The following is a 16839-nucleotide window of genomic DNA, read 5'->3' on the forward strand; positions in this document are numbered from 1 at the left end:
TGTGTATATAGATGTTAGATGGATCTAGACATCCATCAGTGTTAAGTGGAGTGCAAGGTAATAGAAAGCCTCTATCTCTTAAATACATGAAACTGATATCATTTATATTCATTCAATTCAACAAATATTTATTAAATCTTATCCATGTGTGATCAGTATCCTTGCTATCATCTTTGTGGGCAAAGGTAGAAAAAATAATTGAAAGACTCAATTCTTGTCCTGAAAAATATCATCACAGTCAGGGCTCAAGACTCCATGAACAGTTTTCTCCCACTTATATATTGTGTGGCATATTATTCTTTGCATGGTGTGGTATGGATAGTTGAAAACCGTAAGAGATTAGAGGAAGGAAACTTCAGTGTAAGTTAGAATCATGGCTGAAGACCTAGGGATGGAGGTGGGACCTGAATTGAACATCAAAAGATTGGTTAAAACTTGGAAGTGTGGATGAGAAGAGATTTTGTGTGTGAGTAATAGCATAAACAAAGACTCAGAAGCAAGAATCTTTGGAGTGTTCAGAGGACAGTGAGTCTTCCTGGGTCAGCTCAGAGTTCATGTTGGGGAACTCTGGGAGTTCATGTTGGTTGTATAACATGAGGTCATAGAGGGCGAGAAGTGCCAGGCCAAGAAGTTATAAAATAATAGTGAACTACTAAAGATTTCTAAATGAAGATACAAGCAGTTCCTCACAAGAGCTCACCTGAGGGTCAGACACTAGACAGGAAATCAGGGTCTAAGAACTACAGGAGCACAAAAGAATAAGGCCAAGCAATGGGGCAGCCAACAGGAAGCCCTGGGGGTAAGAAAGTCTTGAAACTTTCTGACAAGAAAGTCATCAAAGTCTTGAAACATGTCTGCCCTGGCAGGAACCCCTGTAGTCTTTCTTTGGGAACAGAAATTAATTCCAGGGTCCTAACTAGGTGTGAATGAATCTTCTAAGGGAAATATTAATACAGATCAGTGAACCCAAATGGAGATCTGGACAAATCCTGATATGAATAAAGTGGAGTTTTAGAAAAATGAACTTGTCGCTGTTATAAAGAATGAATTAATATAGGGTGAATCCAGGTTTAGATGGGCAGTTGATACGTAAGGAGTAAATTTATAGGAACTTAGGCAAAGATTGTAATTGTGGGCATTGAGAGAAGTGATACATATGAAAAATAAGTCTAGGTAGAAATGTAGCAGTGAAAGGTGACTCTTGAGATTTCAAACCTGAGTGAAGAGGCAATAGTAATACCATGGACAGAAGTACAAGCCTCAGGAAAGGAAGCTTCCCATGAAGACCTTTTCCCAGTCCAATAAGCTTGGCTAGGAAGAACATTCACAGACACGGCCAGTGGCCAACATACAGAATAATCGAGACCTCCGCTCTCATCTCATGGAGATCTTTGAGTGAGGTTCATTTTCTCTTTGGCTTTTGACCACATCAGGGTTTTTGAGTAAAAATGTGTTTACTTAGGGCTTATTGTTTAAATACTGGTAGAAACTTTAGCAGGTAAAACACCTGGGCATATGGAACTAGAAATCAGTATTTCAGTATGCAAGTAGATTACCTCTAGGTAACGCATTTTGTGAAATGTTTTTTGCTAGTTAGAGCTTTCTTTTTGTTAATTGGGTATTATTGTCCCATGAAGTCACGTTACTACGACAGAGAAAATGCATGGTACTTGGTCAGAATAGGTTAAAGTAACAATGTTCAGTTTGAAAAAAAGAATCAAAAGAGGGACTTCCCTAATGCGTCAGTGAAGAGTCTTGCCCTTGCCTGGCAGTGCTAGAGACATGGGTTCAATCCCTGGCCTGGGAAGGTCCCACATGCCGTGGAGCAGCTAAGCTCCTGTGCCTCATCTGCTGAACCTGTGCTCTCGAGCCCACGGGCCACAGCTGCTGAAGCCCACACACCCTGCAGCCCGCGCTCCACAGCTAGAGAAGCTGCCAAATGAGAAGTCCGTGCATCACAATGAAGAAGCAGCCCCTGCTCACCACAGCTAGCGAAAGTCTGGGCACAGCAACAAAGACCCAGCATGGTCAAAAATTTTTTTTAAATTTCAGAAAGTCAAACGAGATGTTTAACAAAAAGAACTAATTATTTAACATTTGTTTTATCTGACGTCATCCCTATCAGAAACTGTTAAGTGCTTTCTATCCATTATTGGATTTCGTTAGCAAATAACCCCATGAAATATGTACTTTTATTATTCTCATTTTCCAGAGAAGGAAACTCTGATCAGCGGGTTAACTCACGTCAGATAATGCGAAGTTAATTAGGGCTCCAGCCAGAATTCCCCATCAGGTCTAGCGTGACTCTGAAGCCCTATCCTTAATTACCACACTATCTTGTCTCTTCTGGCTTGAGCAAGAGAACAAGGTGATGGTGAATTTCACTAAAACTTTGGCATATAGCCACCAAAGATTAGATGTCTGTCAGGTGTGAAAACCATTGATTGTTCACTTATAAAATATGCCACTGCATATTTAACAACCAATTTTCTCACAGTTCGGGCAATGGAGGTCTTTGAGCCAGACTCAGTGTATTAAGAACTTAAATATCTTGAAGCTGCATGTAAATACATTATAAGCCTTTTGCTACCTTGATGACTTTATTGTGACTCAGAGGCTCTGTGAACAGCTTAAACTTAGGTTCGGGATGTGGAAAATTATTTTGCACATTTTAGGAAAAAGCTATTGATTCTCAAAAAAAAAAGAAAAATCTGAGATACCAAACACTGTTTAAAAAACTTTTTTTTTTTTTTTTTAATTTTTTTATTAGTTGGAGGCTAATTACTTCACAACATTTCAGTGGGTTTTGTCATACATTGATATGAATCAGCCATAGATTTACACTTATTCCCCATCCCGATCCCCCCTCCCATCTCCCTCTCCACCCGATTCCTCTGGGTCTTCCCAGTGCACCAGGCCCGAGCACTTGTCTCATGCATCCCAGCTGGGCTGGTGATCTGTTTCACCATAGATAGTATACATGCTGTTCTTTTGAAACATCCCACCCTCACCTTCTCCCACAGAGTTCAAAAGTCTGTTCTGTATTTCTGTGTCTCTTTTTCTGTTTTGCATATAGGGTTATCGTTACCATCTTTCTAAATTCCATATATATGTGTTAGTATGTTGTAATGTTCTTTATCTTTCTGGCTTACTTCACTCTGTATAAGGGGCTCCAGTTTCATCCATCTCATTAGGACTGGTTCAAATGAATTCTTTTTGACGGCTGAGTAAAATTCCATGGTGTAATTAAAAAAATAAAATATACCTATGAAAAACCTTCTATACACTGAATAAAAATTAAAAATAAACACGGCCTATGTATTCATATGTGAATGACATTTTTGTGTGCATCTATTTCTGTGTGTTTCTATCATAGACACAAAATGCCTGCTAAAGTGCTTAAATTTTACTTCTTCCTTCACCTATAAAGCTAACACCAAATTGTGTGTTTTTCTTTTCTTCTCACAGCTGAATTTTTATTCCTCCTGTGGGGTGTTTATCTCTGCTATGCAGTGCGGACAGTCCCTTCAGCATTTCATGAGCCACGCTATATGGCTGTTGCAGTTCACAATGAGCTCATTATCTCCGCTATATTTCATACAATTAGGCAAGTGATCTGTAGCGTCACAAAATAACTTTTATTTTTCTGATGTGTTGCAGTTTAATTTAAACAGCAAAACTGGATAAGATGCATAATGGAAAGATTTAGGAAGGATAATGTTTTGTACGTTGACTAATTTCTTTGTCAGAGAAATGACAAATGAGTACAGTTTTTTTAAAAAAACTCTGCTGTTCTTAGTTCCTTCTGATGAGCTGTTTATTGCCTTCATTTATTTGAAAGGGAACTCACTGTTATTGTATTACGTTAAACCACTTCTGGGGTTGTCATTGGGTATTGTTTATAGTATGTCATACTTTTTGTTCTGAAGCTATAAAGCAATACATACATACATTATAAAATAGATACAGATAAATCATCTATGATTTTACTCATGTTTATTATGTTAGTTTATACTTTCAAAATCCTAACACTCAGATAACTTACATATGTGAAATCTGTTGAATTCAAAAGCAAAATCCATTCCAAGTTGATGGCTGGATTTTTGTGTGCCGTTCGATTTTTTTCATCATCACACTGTAAGGATGACTTTTCTATGGTAAGAATACATGGCCCTCCGTTTCTTGTTATTCCATATGTCTCTATAGCAAAAGAGTACAAAGAAGAAAGAAAGTGCTTATGAAAAATGAAGAAAATGAAATATACATGACTTATCTTTTGAGAATTTTCACCTGGTTCATAATTGAAAATAAGTCTCTGCAAGAAAATAAAAGGAATCCAATAGTTTGAAAAACAACAAAGAGATGCCATTCAATTACTTGGTATACATTAAAAGTTAAGACACACTTAAAGTAATTAGAAATTTTGAGTATTAGTCTTGGTCCTCAATGGAAAGATAGAGATTAACAAAAGGATGAAAAAGTGATGGTCTGTGGACATTTTACAGGATGGTTATCGTCTCTCACTGTAGTCAGTAATCATAAAATGATATCTTGCATTCAGTTGATATCTGAACGCACAGCCACACTTCAGAAAACAGTTTTAATAGGAAAGATGTTAAATACTTGTTAAAATTAACTTTCTTATTTTGCTTAGACCTTTCCTACAGAGTCCCAAACAGCCCACTAGCTTGACCAGAAGAATCATATAAACCATGAGCTGTGTTCATGTAGATACAAGCTCTATACAAGGATAAGAAGCAATAACAATTTAAATCAGCTGGATTTATCTTGGCAAATTTTTCCTGGAGTGAAATAATATTAAATAAGGCATCCAACATCAGCAAAGATATTTTATATCAATAGGATGTATATGTTCTTCTTATCTACTTAAAATATAAAATTATGTATACATATATGTATGTATACATATTTGTACATACATATATATAAATTAAAAACTATTACTACAGATTATGTACAGATTTGCTATCTTTCTTACCAAACTGTCAGACTGAACAAAAAGAACCTAAAATAAGCTAAAAAGGTTGTGTCTAGAAGGATAAATAATGAGAAAGCATTTTGCTCAGTCAGTTCTAATTCTTTACTTATTTTTAGTACTGAGCAGAAATCTAACTTTTGGGAAAGTGCAAAACTTTTTAAAAGTCTGCCTTTATTCTTAACCTCAATTTTCAAATATTTGTATGTACCTGACTTTTAGACCTATTTAGTTGAAATACTATTTTTTTAAATGAAGCTTTAATACTACTGCAAAATTCAGTTGTTCTTAAGATATTTCTAATCAGAAGAACAACCTAAAAAAAATCTGTCAGTAATTAAAAGCTGATTAAGGATAACCAATGTTAGTATATTTCAAAATTGTTTTTTGGAAGAGTCACTGGTTTAATTCAAAACATACGTACCCATTCTTTTTTCCAGATATTGTCAGGCTAGTTTCAACTTCTGTTGGCATTTGTGATAGGAATTCCTTGTACATAGGATGCTTTTAGACTGTAAATCCATCTCCTCTGATGTACCTGTCTACTCCAGGACTGGCTGTGGCCCCAGAAGATTGGCACTATATTATTTTCAGGGGTACATTTTATATTGCTTCAGTGCTTCAATACTCTTGTCTCAAAGACTGTAACTTTTTATTGAGTAAGATAATCCTATTTTAGCACTTAAAAAGAAATCTTACCTGACCTAGCACAGATGGGATTCCAAAGTATTCCATCCCTGAACACAGTGAATATTGTCATGTTCAAAGCAGGTATGAAGCTACCCTTCTCACAAAGGAATTCAGAAAGATGTTAATCCAGAGAATCTCTTTTAGTTGTCTGTGAAGGACCATAGTCATTCTGCACTTCTGTCTATGTCGCTTATGTCTCCAGACACAGGGAAAAGACTCTCTCTGCATTTTGATAACCCCTGAGCTTCCATTTGACCTTGATTTTGGAGGAATAGGGAGATGGGGGTAAAAATGAGGAAGAAATAGCCTTGATGGAACTTTTATCTTAAATATTAATAATATGTATTTAGTACATTAGTCTTGAATATGGTATAATACAAAAATAAAATTAGCCTCCTCTATTTTTATATTCATATATGTTTATTTCGGGCTTCCCAGGTTGTGCTAGTGGTAAAGAAAGTATGTGTGTTAGTTCTTCAGTCCTGTCCAACTCTTTGTGACCGTATGGACTGTAGCCTGCCAGGCTCCTCTGTGCATAGGATTTCCCAGGCAAGAATACGGAGTGGGTTGGCATATTCTTCTCCAGGGGGTCTTCCTACCCCAGGGTAAAGAACCTGCCTGCAATGCAGGAGACCCAAGTTCAGTCCCCAGGTCAGGAAGATCGCCTGGAATAGGAAGTGGCAACCCACTCTTGTATTCTTGCCTGGAGAATCTCATGGACAGAGGAGCCTGGCAGGCTACAGTCCATAACATTGCAAAGAGTCAGACATGACTGAAGTGACTTAGCACACATGCACACATGTTTATTTCATGATTATATCATAAGCATTCTCTTAGGATTTAGCTTTTCAAATTTGATAATGTATATCATTGAAACAAAATGCTAATTCTCTAATTCCAAAATCTCATAGTTAGCTTTCATGGATAAACAATAGATGGGAAACATTAAAAGAATAATGAGTGCAAAATGACCTTAATAAAAGCAATACCTGGTTTTTGCATGAAGATAAATCCTTAAAACATGAGTTTTAGTACATATTCATGTACCTACTGATTTGTCAAAATATTCCAAAATTGCGAGGACAGATATCAATAATGAATTTTTCCTACACATGTTACTTGCAGGGCCATCCTGGAACAGAGCATTATAAATTCCTCTGTAAGATTTTAAATATAAACATTTTAAATTATTTTAAAATAGTTTGATGCTCTATAAAAACTAAAATTTGTATTTTAATAGATGCGCTTTATACATCCACTATATTTCAGTGTTTAAAAATAGTTAAAAAAGATGTACTTTATAAACCATTAGTACATTCACTTTTCCCATTACATTGCTTACCATATCAGTCTCTGGGATCATTTACTAAGATACATATTTACCCATTTTTTCCTTAGTTCTAATTAATGTTTTTAAATGAAGACTGTTATGATCAAGAGTTATTTGACTGTGTCTTATAATCCAAATTTCCCTGAAATAATCAATTTTTACCCTACACTTCTTTTGAGGAATTCACATGTGTTAACTACTTACGCTTTGCATATTCAACTTACCTACATAGTAATCAAGAAAATGTTTAGCATATTTTATAAGTATATGCTATCTTTCTTACTATTGATAATTTAAGGAAATAAAGAGTTTATGTCTTATGCACTAGTTAGGGTTCCTTAGACCCTTATTCTTCCATGATGAAAATAGTGAGTTAGCCAAAAAGTTCATTTGCATTTTAGTTTTTCCATAAGACCTTACAGAAAAACCTGAAGGAACTTTTTGGCCAGTTCAATATATGTTGTAGAAACAGCAGTATGACTTCTTACTTCCTTGCTTTTACTGATACATTGAGGAAAAGCAAGTATCATAGTGTTTCAAGTAGAGATCTTGTTGGGTTGCTAATGTGGTGAATTCTCATTTCAGATTTGTTCTTGCCTCAAGGCTTCAGTCTGATTGGATGTTGATGCTGTATTTTGCACATACTCATTTGACTGTGACAGTCACCATTGGGTTGCTTTTGATTCCAAAGGTATTTCTCCAACATTCTTTTCTCTTGCAAGACAGTTATTTTAAATGAGAATGAAATTGGTTCTTCTTAAATATCTGGCAATATAGGCAAAAGGTGGTGTGAAGATTTAACATGCTGCAGTATTTTTAAAACTCAGGAAACTATTAATAGGCATCTCTTTTCTTTGGAGATTCATTAAACATCTCACATAATATTTAACTACCTTAGTGTCTACAAAACCGTCATCATCCAGTTCAGTCCTTTTCCAAACATTTTGCTATCTATTTATGTTTTAATTATTAGGGCTTCAAGGTGGCCTTTCATTGTAGCTATAACCTCAAGATCATTTTTACACAGAATTATCTTTTTCTACGAATACTCTTATTTGGATTCATATTCGAGAAAGTGTTGTGTTTTAATCATTCAGAGAATTTTTATGTAAATAGAAATAATTACAATGTTGTATAAAAAGGATCTTCCTTAACAATGAGAGATTCTGATAAAGACTTATCTAGGCAGCATTCTGAAGTGGAGGAAAGTGGGCCAGGACTCAGAATACAGGGATTCGGAACTCATGCCCCACCCCGAGCTGACTGTGTAATGTAGCGTCAGCCAAGACTTTTCATCTCTCTGAGTTTCAGTTTCCTCATCTATGACATGATAACAATAAGTCTGCTTGGAATAAAATTATGTCAGAGCTTGGGGGAAAACATACATATTATCATCATTTTGCTTTTTTACATTTAGAAAAACAAAATATTAGACTATTATATAGCTTTATCAGTGTCCTATAGTATAACATTAGCCAAAATCAGAATTGTGATTTCTTTCTCTACCTCAGCTCTCACAATTAACCGAAACACTGAAATTTGGCCTGATTGAAAAGGCCAAGCGATTTTAAACAGAGAGGCATGCCTAATTTCTTCCTTACTTGAATGACATCAAATAGTCATAATTTTTGTGGATATGTCTGTTACTGCAGTTTATCTTAACCATTTTTATACTTTGTATAATATGATTATATTTTTATTAGATGAGTGTATACTCAGACTATTGATTGATTGATTCGATAAATTGTTGTTGAGCTCCAGAAAGAATTGAAAGAATATGTTCATAAAGAAATTTGTTTTTGATGTCTCTTACCTTGATTGTAGTGAGGCATCATGGGTGTTTGCATATGTCCAGACTCATCAAATTGTAGACATTTAATATGTGCAGTTCTCCGCATATGAATTATATCTCAATAAAGCTGGTTTAAATTTTTTTCCTTAATTTTTACATGAATGTTCATAGCAGTATTATCCACAGTAGCTCAAAAGTAGAAAGAACGCAAATGTCCATCAACTGGACAACAAAATGTCAAATACTCACACAATGAAATATTATTCATCAATTAAAAGAAATAAAGCACCGATACATGATACAAACCTTTAAAACATCATTCCAAATGATGGAAGCCAGATAAAACAGGCCACATATTATATGATTCCATTTATGTGAAATGTAATAGACAGCTCTAAAGAGACAGAAAGTGGATGAGTAGTGCTATAGGCTGGGGAAAAGAGGGGCTTGGAGTGACTGCTTAATTTGTTTAAAAAGGTTTCTTTTGGGGGTGATGAAAATATTCTGGAATTAGATGGTGGTGATGATTGTACAACCTCAAGAATATACTAAAAAATACTGATTTGTATAGTTTAAAATTGAGAATGTTATGATATGTGAGTTATATCTCAATAAATAAGTAATTCAAAACAGTTTTGAGGTGCTTTCTTCAATATCCTAGAATAAGAGTAATGAACAGACCTAAGTCTGTGCTCTCATGGTACTTATATTCTGGAGAAGGAGAGAAGGAAATGGAAAAGACAAACAAAATAAATGTTTAACATAATATTTTAGATAGAGATACATGTTAAGGAAAAGTCAGAAAGCAGGAAATGGAGAATACCTGACAAATTATTGTTTTTCAAGCTCACAATAATCTCTAAGACTTTGCTCAAGAAAAATAATTCCATTCTTATAAGTAATCTCCAGCTGGTTTAACTAGTAGCCTGTGAGATTTTGGAGGACTGGGGTCTATTTTCTTCATCTTTGTGGCCTCAAGTTTATGGCACATGTGGTTCCCACAAATATACATAGAAGAGTCAGTGGGAAAGTTCATCAGTTTCTATGGTTACTCAGCCAGTCCCAAATACAAAATATTCATTATTACTTAAAGAATTGCCATTTTACCTATTATCTCCAATTTATGTTCACCTGCCTAGCTGAATATTTGAACAACAGTTGACATTAAAACATCTCTGTGTTTCTGTGTCAAAGGGCAGTCTATTCATTTTTTAAAGGAATATTTCACCTGATGGCCAGCTGAGAGAAGAGAACCCATGTCCAATTTTCACAGGACAGTCACTTGTTTTATTCATTGTGTAAAGTGTGGCTGGATGCTTTAGAGTCTCTCTGTTGCCATCATTTACCCAATTCCTTCTTTCTTACTTCTGCACTTGAAGAAGAGTAGAGACAGCAAGACTACATGAAACTGAAAAATGTCCAAAGACTCCATGAAGATAATTAGAATATACCAAAAGGTGATGAAGGAGGCACTTGAGAATACTGACGAGCTAGAGGGAAAAAAAAATCTGTTATTTCAGTGATTCTTTGCACTTTTAAACTTAGACACCATCCAGCCCAAGCCCTGTAAGCTAAAAGGATCACCGTGCTCCTCAGAGGTGGCCCATGTGAAGATGGCCCAGTGAAGATCTCACTGACAACGCAGTCAAGGCTAGAATTCAGATCTCCTATCCCCTCAGTTTTGAAAGTAGTTTGTTTGAAACTCTGTGTGATGGACTGAAAGTCACAGTCCTGTGATCATTCCAATTTGTGCCCATAGATGAAATATAGCCTACTCTGTGTGAAGTGAAATGACACCAGAGAGACCCCACTGCTGGGAAAAAATATTCCTGTTCAGTTGCCAGTGGGTCCAAATTGCTGCCTTGAGAGTACAGTGTACTCAGAGTACCCTCAGAGAACCTTTCTTTGGGTTCTTCTACTTATTTTCATTTTCAAAATGCAAATATCATTGAAGAGAAATAATGTGAGTTAACCCTGGGAACCTGGAAAAAATACAAGAATGTAAATAGAAGTCAGAGAGGGAACCAAGTATTATTAACACCTCATTCTAAGGATTCTATCATGTAACAAGGATAACAAAACAAAATATGGCAGCAGATCTTTTGTAAAGAGTTCAGTGAATGAATTCATCTTAACTGAGGAAATGATGTAACATTAGAACCTTTAGAAAAATTATTATGCCGTGTCCTCCAGTGGATTAATGTCTACAGCTCGTATTGAATCTCTGTTGCAGTTTTCACATTCAAGCAATAACCCACGAGATGACATTGCAACGGAAGCATATGAAGATGAGCTAGACATGGGCCGATCTGGATCCTACCTGAACAGCAGTATCAATTCAGCCTGGAGTGAGCACAGCTTGGATCCAGAAGACATTCGGGTAACACCAGCATTTCTACTTTTCTGTTTTAGATTAGGCCCATTCACACATCATACATGTGTGGGCAGGTGTTCATATGTTCTTCTTTGTGTTACAGAACTTGTGTGATTATGTAAGGACTGAAGGCATCACATGCAGAGTTTATCCAGTTCTGAAACATAAAATCACAGTATAAGTTAGACCACACGGGCCAGTGTTGATCATCTTAACTGACTTAAGCTGCCATGATGATAAACTGGTTATATGTCCCATGATAATGGTTTATGAGATCTTGCTGATGGGAAGGTAAATAGACCTGTGAGCAGAGAGTGTGGATTATTTAAAATAATCTGTGACAATATGTCAGCATTTGGAGGAAGAAGATGCTTTTAGTATTTATTTGATGGTCAGTTGTACAGTAAAAACCTAATCTAACATTAGGTGTAATTTTATCAATGGCTCCATGATGCTTCCAGTATTATTCAGGAATAAGGTTTTATCAGTAGATAACAGGCTGTGTTTTGTCATAGTCCAGGCTGTTCACAAGTTCATGCAGTTCACACGTTCAAAGCGTCCATGAAGCAAGTGCAGAATGCAGGGGTTCGGGTCCTAAAGTTCAGACACTCTATGAAACAAGATACAGAGGAGTCAGGAGAAAGTTGAGGAGCAGAGATGTTAGGAAGAGCTCCGTGTATGGACTTCACATTACAGTAGGGGTTATTCGCTGGCTGAAATGCTACATCTCCCATCACTTTGAATCTGCTCTTATTCTGGCAGGATGAGCTGAAGAAACTCTACGCCCAGTTGGAAATCTATAAGAGGAAGAAGATGATCACGAATAATCCCCACCTTCAGAAAAAGCGGTGCTCCAAGAAGGGCTTAGGCCGTTCCATCATGAGACGGATCACCGAGATCCCAGAGACGGTCAGCCGGCAGTGCTCCAAGGAGGACAAGGATGCTGGGGAGCATGGCTCGGCCAAGGGGGCTGGCGCAGGCAGGAAGAACCCCCAGGAGGCTGCGGGTGGCGCTGGGAAGCCCAAGGAAGAGTCCCTGCGGAACAGGGTCTTCTCACTCAAGAAATCGCACAGCACCTATGAGCATGTGCGGGAGCAACCAGGCGGCCCAGGCAGCCCGCCCGCCCAGAGCCGGGAGGAGGAGGAGGCTACAGACAGCTCTGTGCTGGGGTCTCCGGCGGGAGCGAGCCGACCCCGACCCCTGCAAGACGACAGCCAGGCCGTGTCCACTGAGTCCGTGCCTCTGGTGTGTAAGTCTGCCAGCGCCCACAATCTCAGCTCGGAGAAGAAGCCCGGGCCCACCCGCACCTCAGTGTTACAGAAGTCCCTCAGCGTCATTGCCAGTGCCAAGGAGAAAACGCTTGGATTGGCCGGCAAAACCCAGGCAGCCTGCGTGGAGGAGCGGGCCAAAGGCCAGAAGGCTCTGCCCAGAGAGAAAGAGACAAATAGAAAATACTCCAATTCAGATAATGCAGAGACTCAAGACTCTGCCCCCCAAAACTCCAGTCAGTCTGAGGAGCCAAGAAAACCCCAGAAATTGGGGATTATGAAGCAACAAAGGGCCAACCCCCCCACTGCCAATTCAGACCTGAGCCCAGGCACCACCCAGATGAAGGACAACTTTGACATTGGGGAAGTGTGCCCCTGGGAGATCTATGACCTGGCCCCTGGGCCTGGGCTTTTGGAATCGAAAGTTCAAAAGCACGTATCGATTGCAGCTTCTGAAATGGAGAAAAACCCCACTTTTTCCTTAAAGGAGAAATCTCATCCCAAGCCTAAGGCAGCTGACCTGTGTCAGCAGTCCAATCCGAAGAGCGTAGACAAGGCCGAGGTGTGTCCTTGGGAGAGCCAAGGTCAGTCCCTCTTTGAAGAGGAGAAGTACTTGATGTCCAAGACTCAGGTTCCCCTGGGAAGAGCTCAAGGTGAGAACAGCGGCCAGCATTGTGCAACCAGTGTGTGTGCTGGGCAGTGTGAAGAACTGCCTCCCAAAGCTGTAGCATCAAAAGTGGAGAATGAAAACCTCAACCAACTAGGAGAGCAGGAGAAAAAGACATCTTCCTCTGAGCGAAACGTGCCTGACTCCCAGAACTCAAGGAATAAATTTCAGCCACCTTTAATGTCACGAGCTGAGGTGTGTCCCTGGGAGTTTGAGACCCCAGATAAACCAAATGCTGAAAGAAGTGTAGCTTTCCCTGCCTCTTCTGCTTTAAGTGCAAATAAGATAGCAGGGCCTCGAAAGTAAGAGGTCTGGGGTACTTTTAAAGTGTAGCATCCCCAGGAAAAAAAGGAGAAGGAAGAAACGCTGAATTTGATATAAGATAGAAGATACAAGGATCAGAAATACCCATGAAGTATTGGTCAGTCGGGGGAAATAGGAAAGACAGGAATGGACGAGGGTGTAGGGAGACTGGCTTCAGTGAAGAAGTGAGACTGGCCAGGAAGGTCTTTCCCCAGGGCACACTGGGAAAATCCTTATACTTCAGCGTGTTTGGGGGAAGTAGACCTCAATGTCTGCCCCTGATCAATACGTATTCTTGGGACTTGGAAGATCCCAAGCAAGGAAAACCAGAAGACACAGAAGAGGTACAAGATTTTGCAAAGGAGAAGAAGGTATCGGTGTCTATGCCCCAAATTCTAAGTAGCTGACTAAAAAGAACTTACTTTACCTATTTAACCTTGATAGCACTGCTAACTTAATGCATCCAAAAATCCCTTTTATATTAATGATGGCTCTCATTTTCTTATCAATGTCTGTTTCAGTACCTTGTTGTGTCTCATATTCAAGCATTCCAGATTGTATAATTTTTGCAAATAACTTTGATATTATGTGACACAACACATTTATGCAATCAGCCGCTACTCAATTGTTACTGCAACTTACAGAAATACCCGCTATCTATCAACTTTAGTTGATTCTTGAAGTACAATAAGCTTTCTTTGGCTTGGAAAGCCATAATTGTTATGATAAAAAACCTTTTAGTTTAGGCTGTGATTTATATATTGTGAATTTGGATTTGACTCTATGATTTCACATCATGGTTTGTTATACTGTCTTCATCAGGGTCTTTTTTTTAATACAAGTTGAGTGAGTTTTGCACTTTTCCTGTGAGGACGCAGAAGCTTTATTAATATTGGAGATCAGGTGGTCCTTCTTAGTCACATGTCTCAATAAGTTAAGGACAACTTATCTATTGTTTGTTCAAAGTCAGAGATAGATAATGCCTTCATTCCAATTAATTGTCCCTTTTAACTCTTAACAGTATTTCATACTTAGCAGCATTTCGTAAGGAAGGAAGAAGCTAACAGTGAGAAAAATATACTGTGCATTATTATTACCATTGGAAAGCGAAGCCTCTAGGAATGACAAGAGAATTCCTGGACTGCAGAGCCAGGGAATTTGCCTTGAAAACAAAGACAGAAAGGGAGCTCCCGTTAGCACTTTCAAGGGATTATATTTTTAAAGAGAGAAAATTATTATAGCATCAAGACCATAATATGGATATATTTTTATTATGCATACTAAATATATAATATTTTAAATTACCTTAAACTACTTATTCTCATAAACTCTTATTCATTACTTCAGGCAGGGGTAGAACTTGCTGGCTCGAATCCCAAAGAAGTTTATAACCAGAGCTACTCAAAGCCTATGAGGGCTCTTCATTCTTCCAAACTCTGGAAAACTTCCACGTCCTGCAAATGGCCTAGGTGAGCTACCAGGCTCAACATTTCATATGTCAGGTTTATTTGCAAGGTGAAACAGCCCCCACTCCCTAAAGCGTACTTCATCAAATGCATTGCATTCCACCCTGATCACCTGGCATGGAAATCCGAAGCTGCTGATTTAGCCCTACTGGTGTGATCATGCAAAGAGATCCCCTCGCAAAGCTCAGTCTCATTTTCTTTTAAGATGAATCACTTGAAAATAGAACCCTGACTTCCTTTTTCTCACACTAAATACTAAAGTACCATGGCTTGTTGGGCTAGGACATTCACAGCCTAAGGAACTGTTTTTTCATTTTTCTGAGCAGCAAGGAGAAACATGCTAGGGGGATAGAAGATGAGAAAGGGGAGTCCAAAAGTAGATACAGGGCTGTTCTTAGGATTACTACACTCAGTAGAAGAAGAAAACCAGAAATTCTTATTCCTCACCAGAATTTTCTCAGTGATTTGTCTTCAGGGTTAACAGGCATTGCCCCATTTTGCAAAGCTGTGCATAGATCTTCCTCACCCATTTGCTTGCTTCGTGCATTACTCAGGATGGTGGGGTAGGTTTGAAGAGATATAGAAATTCTATTTGTTCGTGCTTTCTTCATGCATTTCCTTCTCTCCTCCCTTTTCAATCAAAGCCTATCTACTGGGTGACCTTGGAAGATGACTCCAAGGTACCAAGTTGTGAATTTGGTTTGGAGCATCCAGACCCACCTACTTTTTTCATTTATGTACAAGATCTGTTAGCACTTTATTGACTTTTTCAGAAATAAGCAGTCAGGCATCAGTGACTTTTCATTGCACTTCAGGATGACCCTGCTAGAGATGTGGCCTAAAGAAGACTTGCCAGGTTCTACCTTAGTACAGCCCATAGATTCTCCTCCACCAGCATCAATCAACGACAGCACCTGGGGCATTCCCCTAGCCTTTCATTGCTATTACTTATGACCAAGAGAAGCTTAAACCTGCAACCCTTAAGGTTATTTTCCCAGGTTGATAACAGTAAGCGAGTGAAGAAACTCTATGAAGTTCACAAACATTTGCTAGGTTGTCCTTCTCAGTGCATGTTCAGGCTGCATCCTGTCCTTGTTTTTAAGCCAGGGTTTATAAATAAGTAGATTTATACCAATCTTAATAGAACTGTATATTTTATGCAAGAGTTCAATGCTTTACGACTTGAATTATAACCCAGCCCATTGTAAACTTTGGTGGCCATATGGATTTGACACTTGACAGTTCTCTTGTATTTGCTTCCTAGGTTTCTGCATGCAAGTGATGACAGGTAGGACTGAAAAAACACTGCCTTTGACTTGTAGCATTTAGCAACCCAGAGTTGTAGAGTCAATAAAGCTGTCAGTCTCTTCACTTAATCTGTGGTTCTTCTGAAACTATTATCTGAAACCCGCAGCATCTCATCATAAAATATTTGGTAAATTTATGTTGTGATGTGTTACAGCATGTAAATACTTATAACTTCTCTGCAATAAAACATTTATATGAAAGTGATTTGGGATGATTTGTGTGTTCATCTATCAAAAGTCAAATGTATTTCACCTCACTGACTTTAGGAGGAATTTTGTATATCTTGGGCTTTGGTACACTTACACACATGTATCCCCACCTTACCTACCTGTAGGAATGTATCATTAACCAAATGTGGCCTCAGAGCTGCGGGTAATCATTTGGACCCAGTAATACCTGTTAGGATTAATGGTTTTGATTTAAGAACACTCTTGCCAAATAGAAACTAATTCAGATAACTTTTTAAAATGTTTTTAAAGATTTTTTTGGACATAGCCCATTTTTAAAGTTTGTATTGAATTTGTTATATTTAATATTGCTTCCATTTTTATGTTTTGGTTTTTTGGCCACAAGGCAGGTAGGATCTTAACTCCTCACATGTAGGATTTTGGCTCCCCAGCCAGGGATCGAACCCACACCCACTGC

At 38.2% G+C, this 16839-nt stretch overlaps 1 protein-coding gene across 1 annotated transcript in view; it reads left to right on the plus strand.

Moving 5' to 3' along the window:
* Nucleotides 1–16398, plus strand: part of GPR158 (G protein-coupled receptor 158) — a 290632-nt gene extending 274234 nt beyond the window's left edge. The window contains exons 8-11 of the mRNA XM_043884892.1: nt 3469–3607; nt 7602–7707; nt 11042–11188; nt 11945–16398. Coding sequence (XP_043740827.1) covers nt 3469–3607; nt 7602–7707; nt 11042–11188; nt 11945–13423 — 1871 coding nt within the window. The 3' untranslated portion in view covers nt 13424–16398. The remainder of the gene's footprint in view (nt 1–3468; nt 3608–7601; nt 7708–11041; nt 11189–11944) is intronic.
* The last annotated feature ends 441 nt before the right edge of the window (nt 16399–16839 follow it).

The sequence above is a fragment of the Cervus elaphus genome, chromosome 23, assembly GCF_910594005.1.
Source record: "Cervus elaphus chromosome 23, mCerEla1.1, whole genome shotgun sequence".
Taxonomy (NCBI): Eukaryota; Metazoa; Chordata; class Mammalia; order Artiodactyla; family Cervidae; genus Cervus; species Cervus elaphus.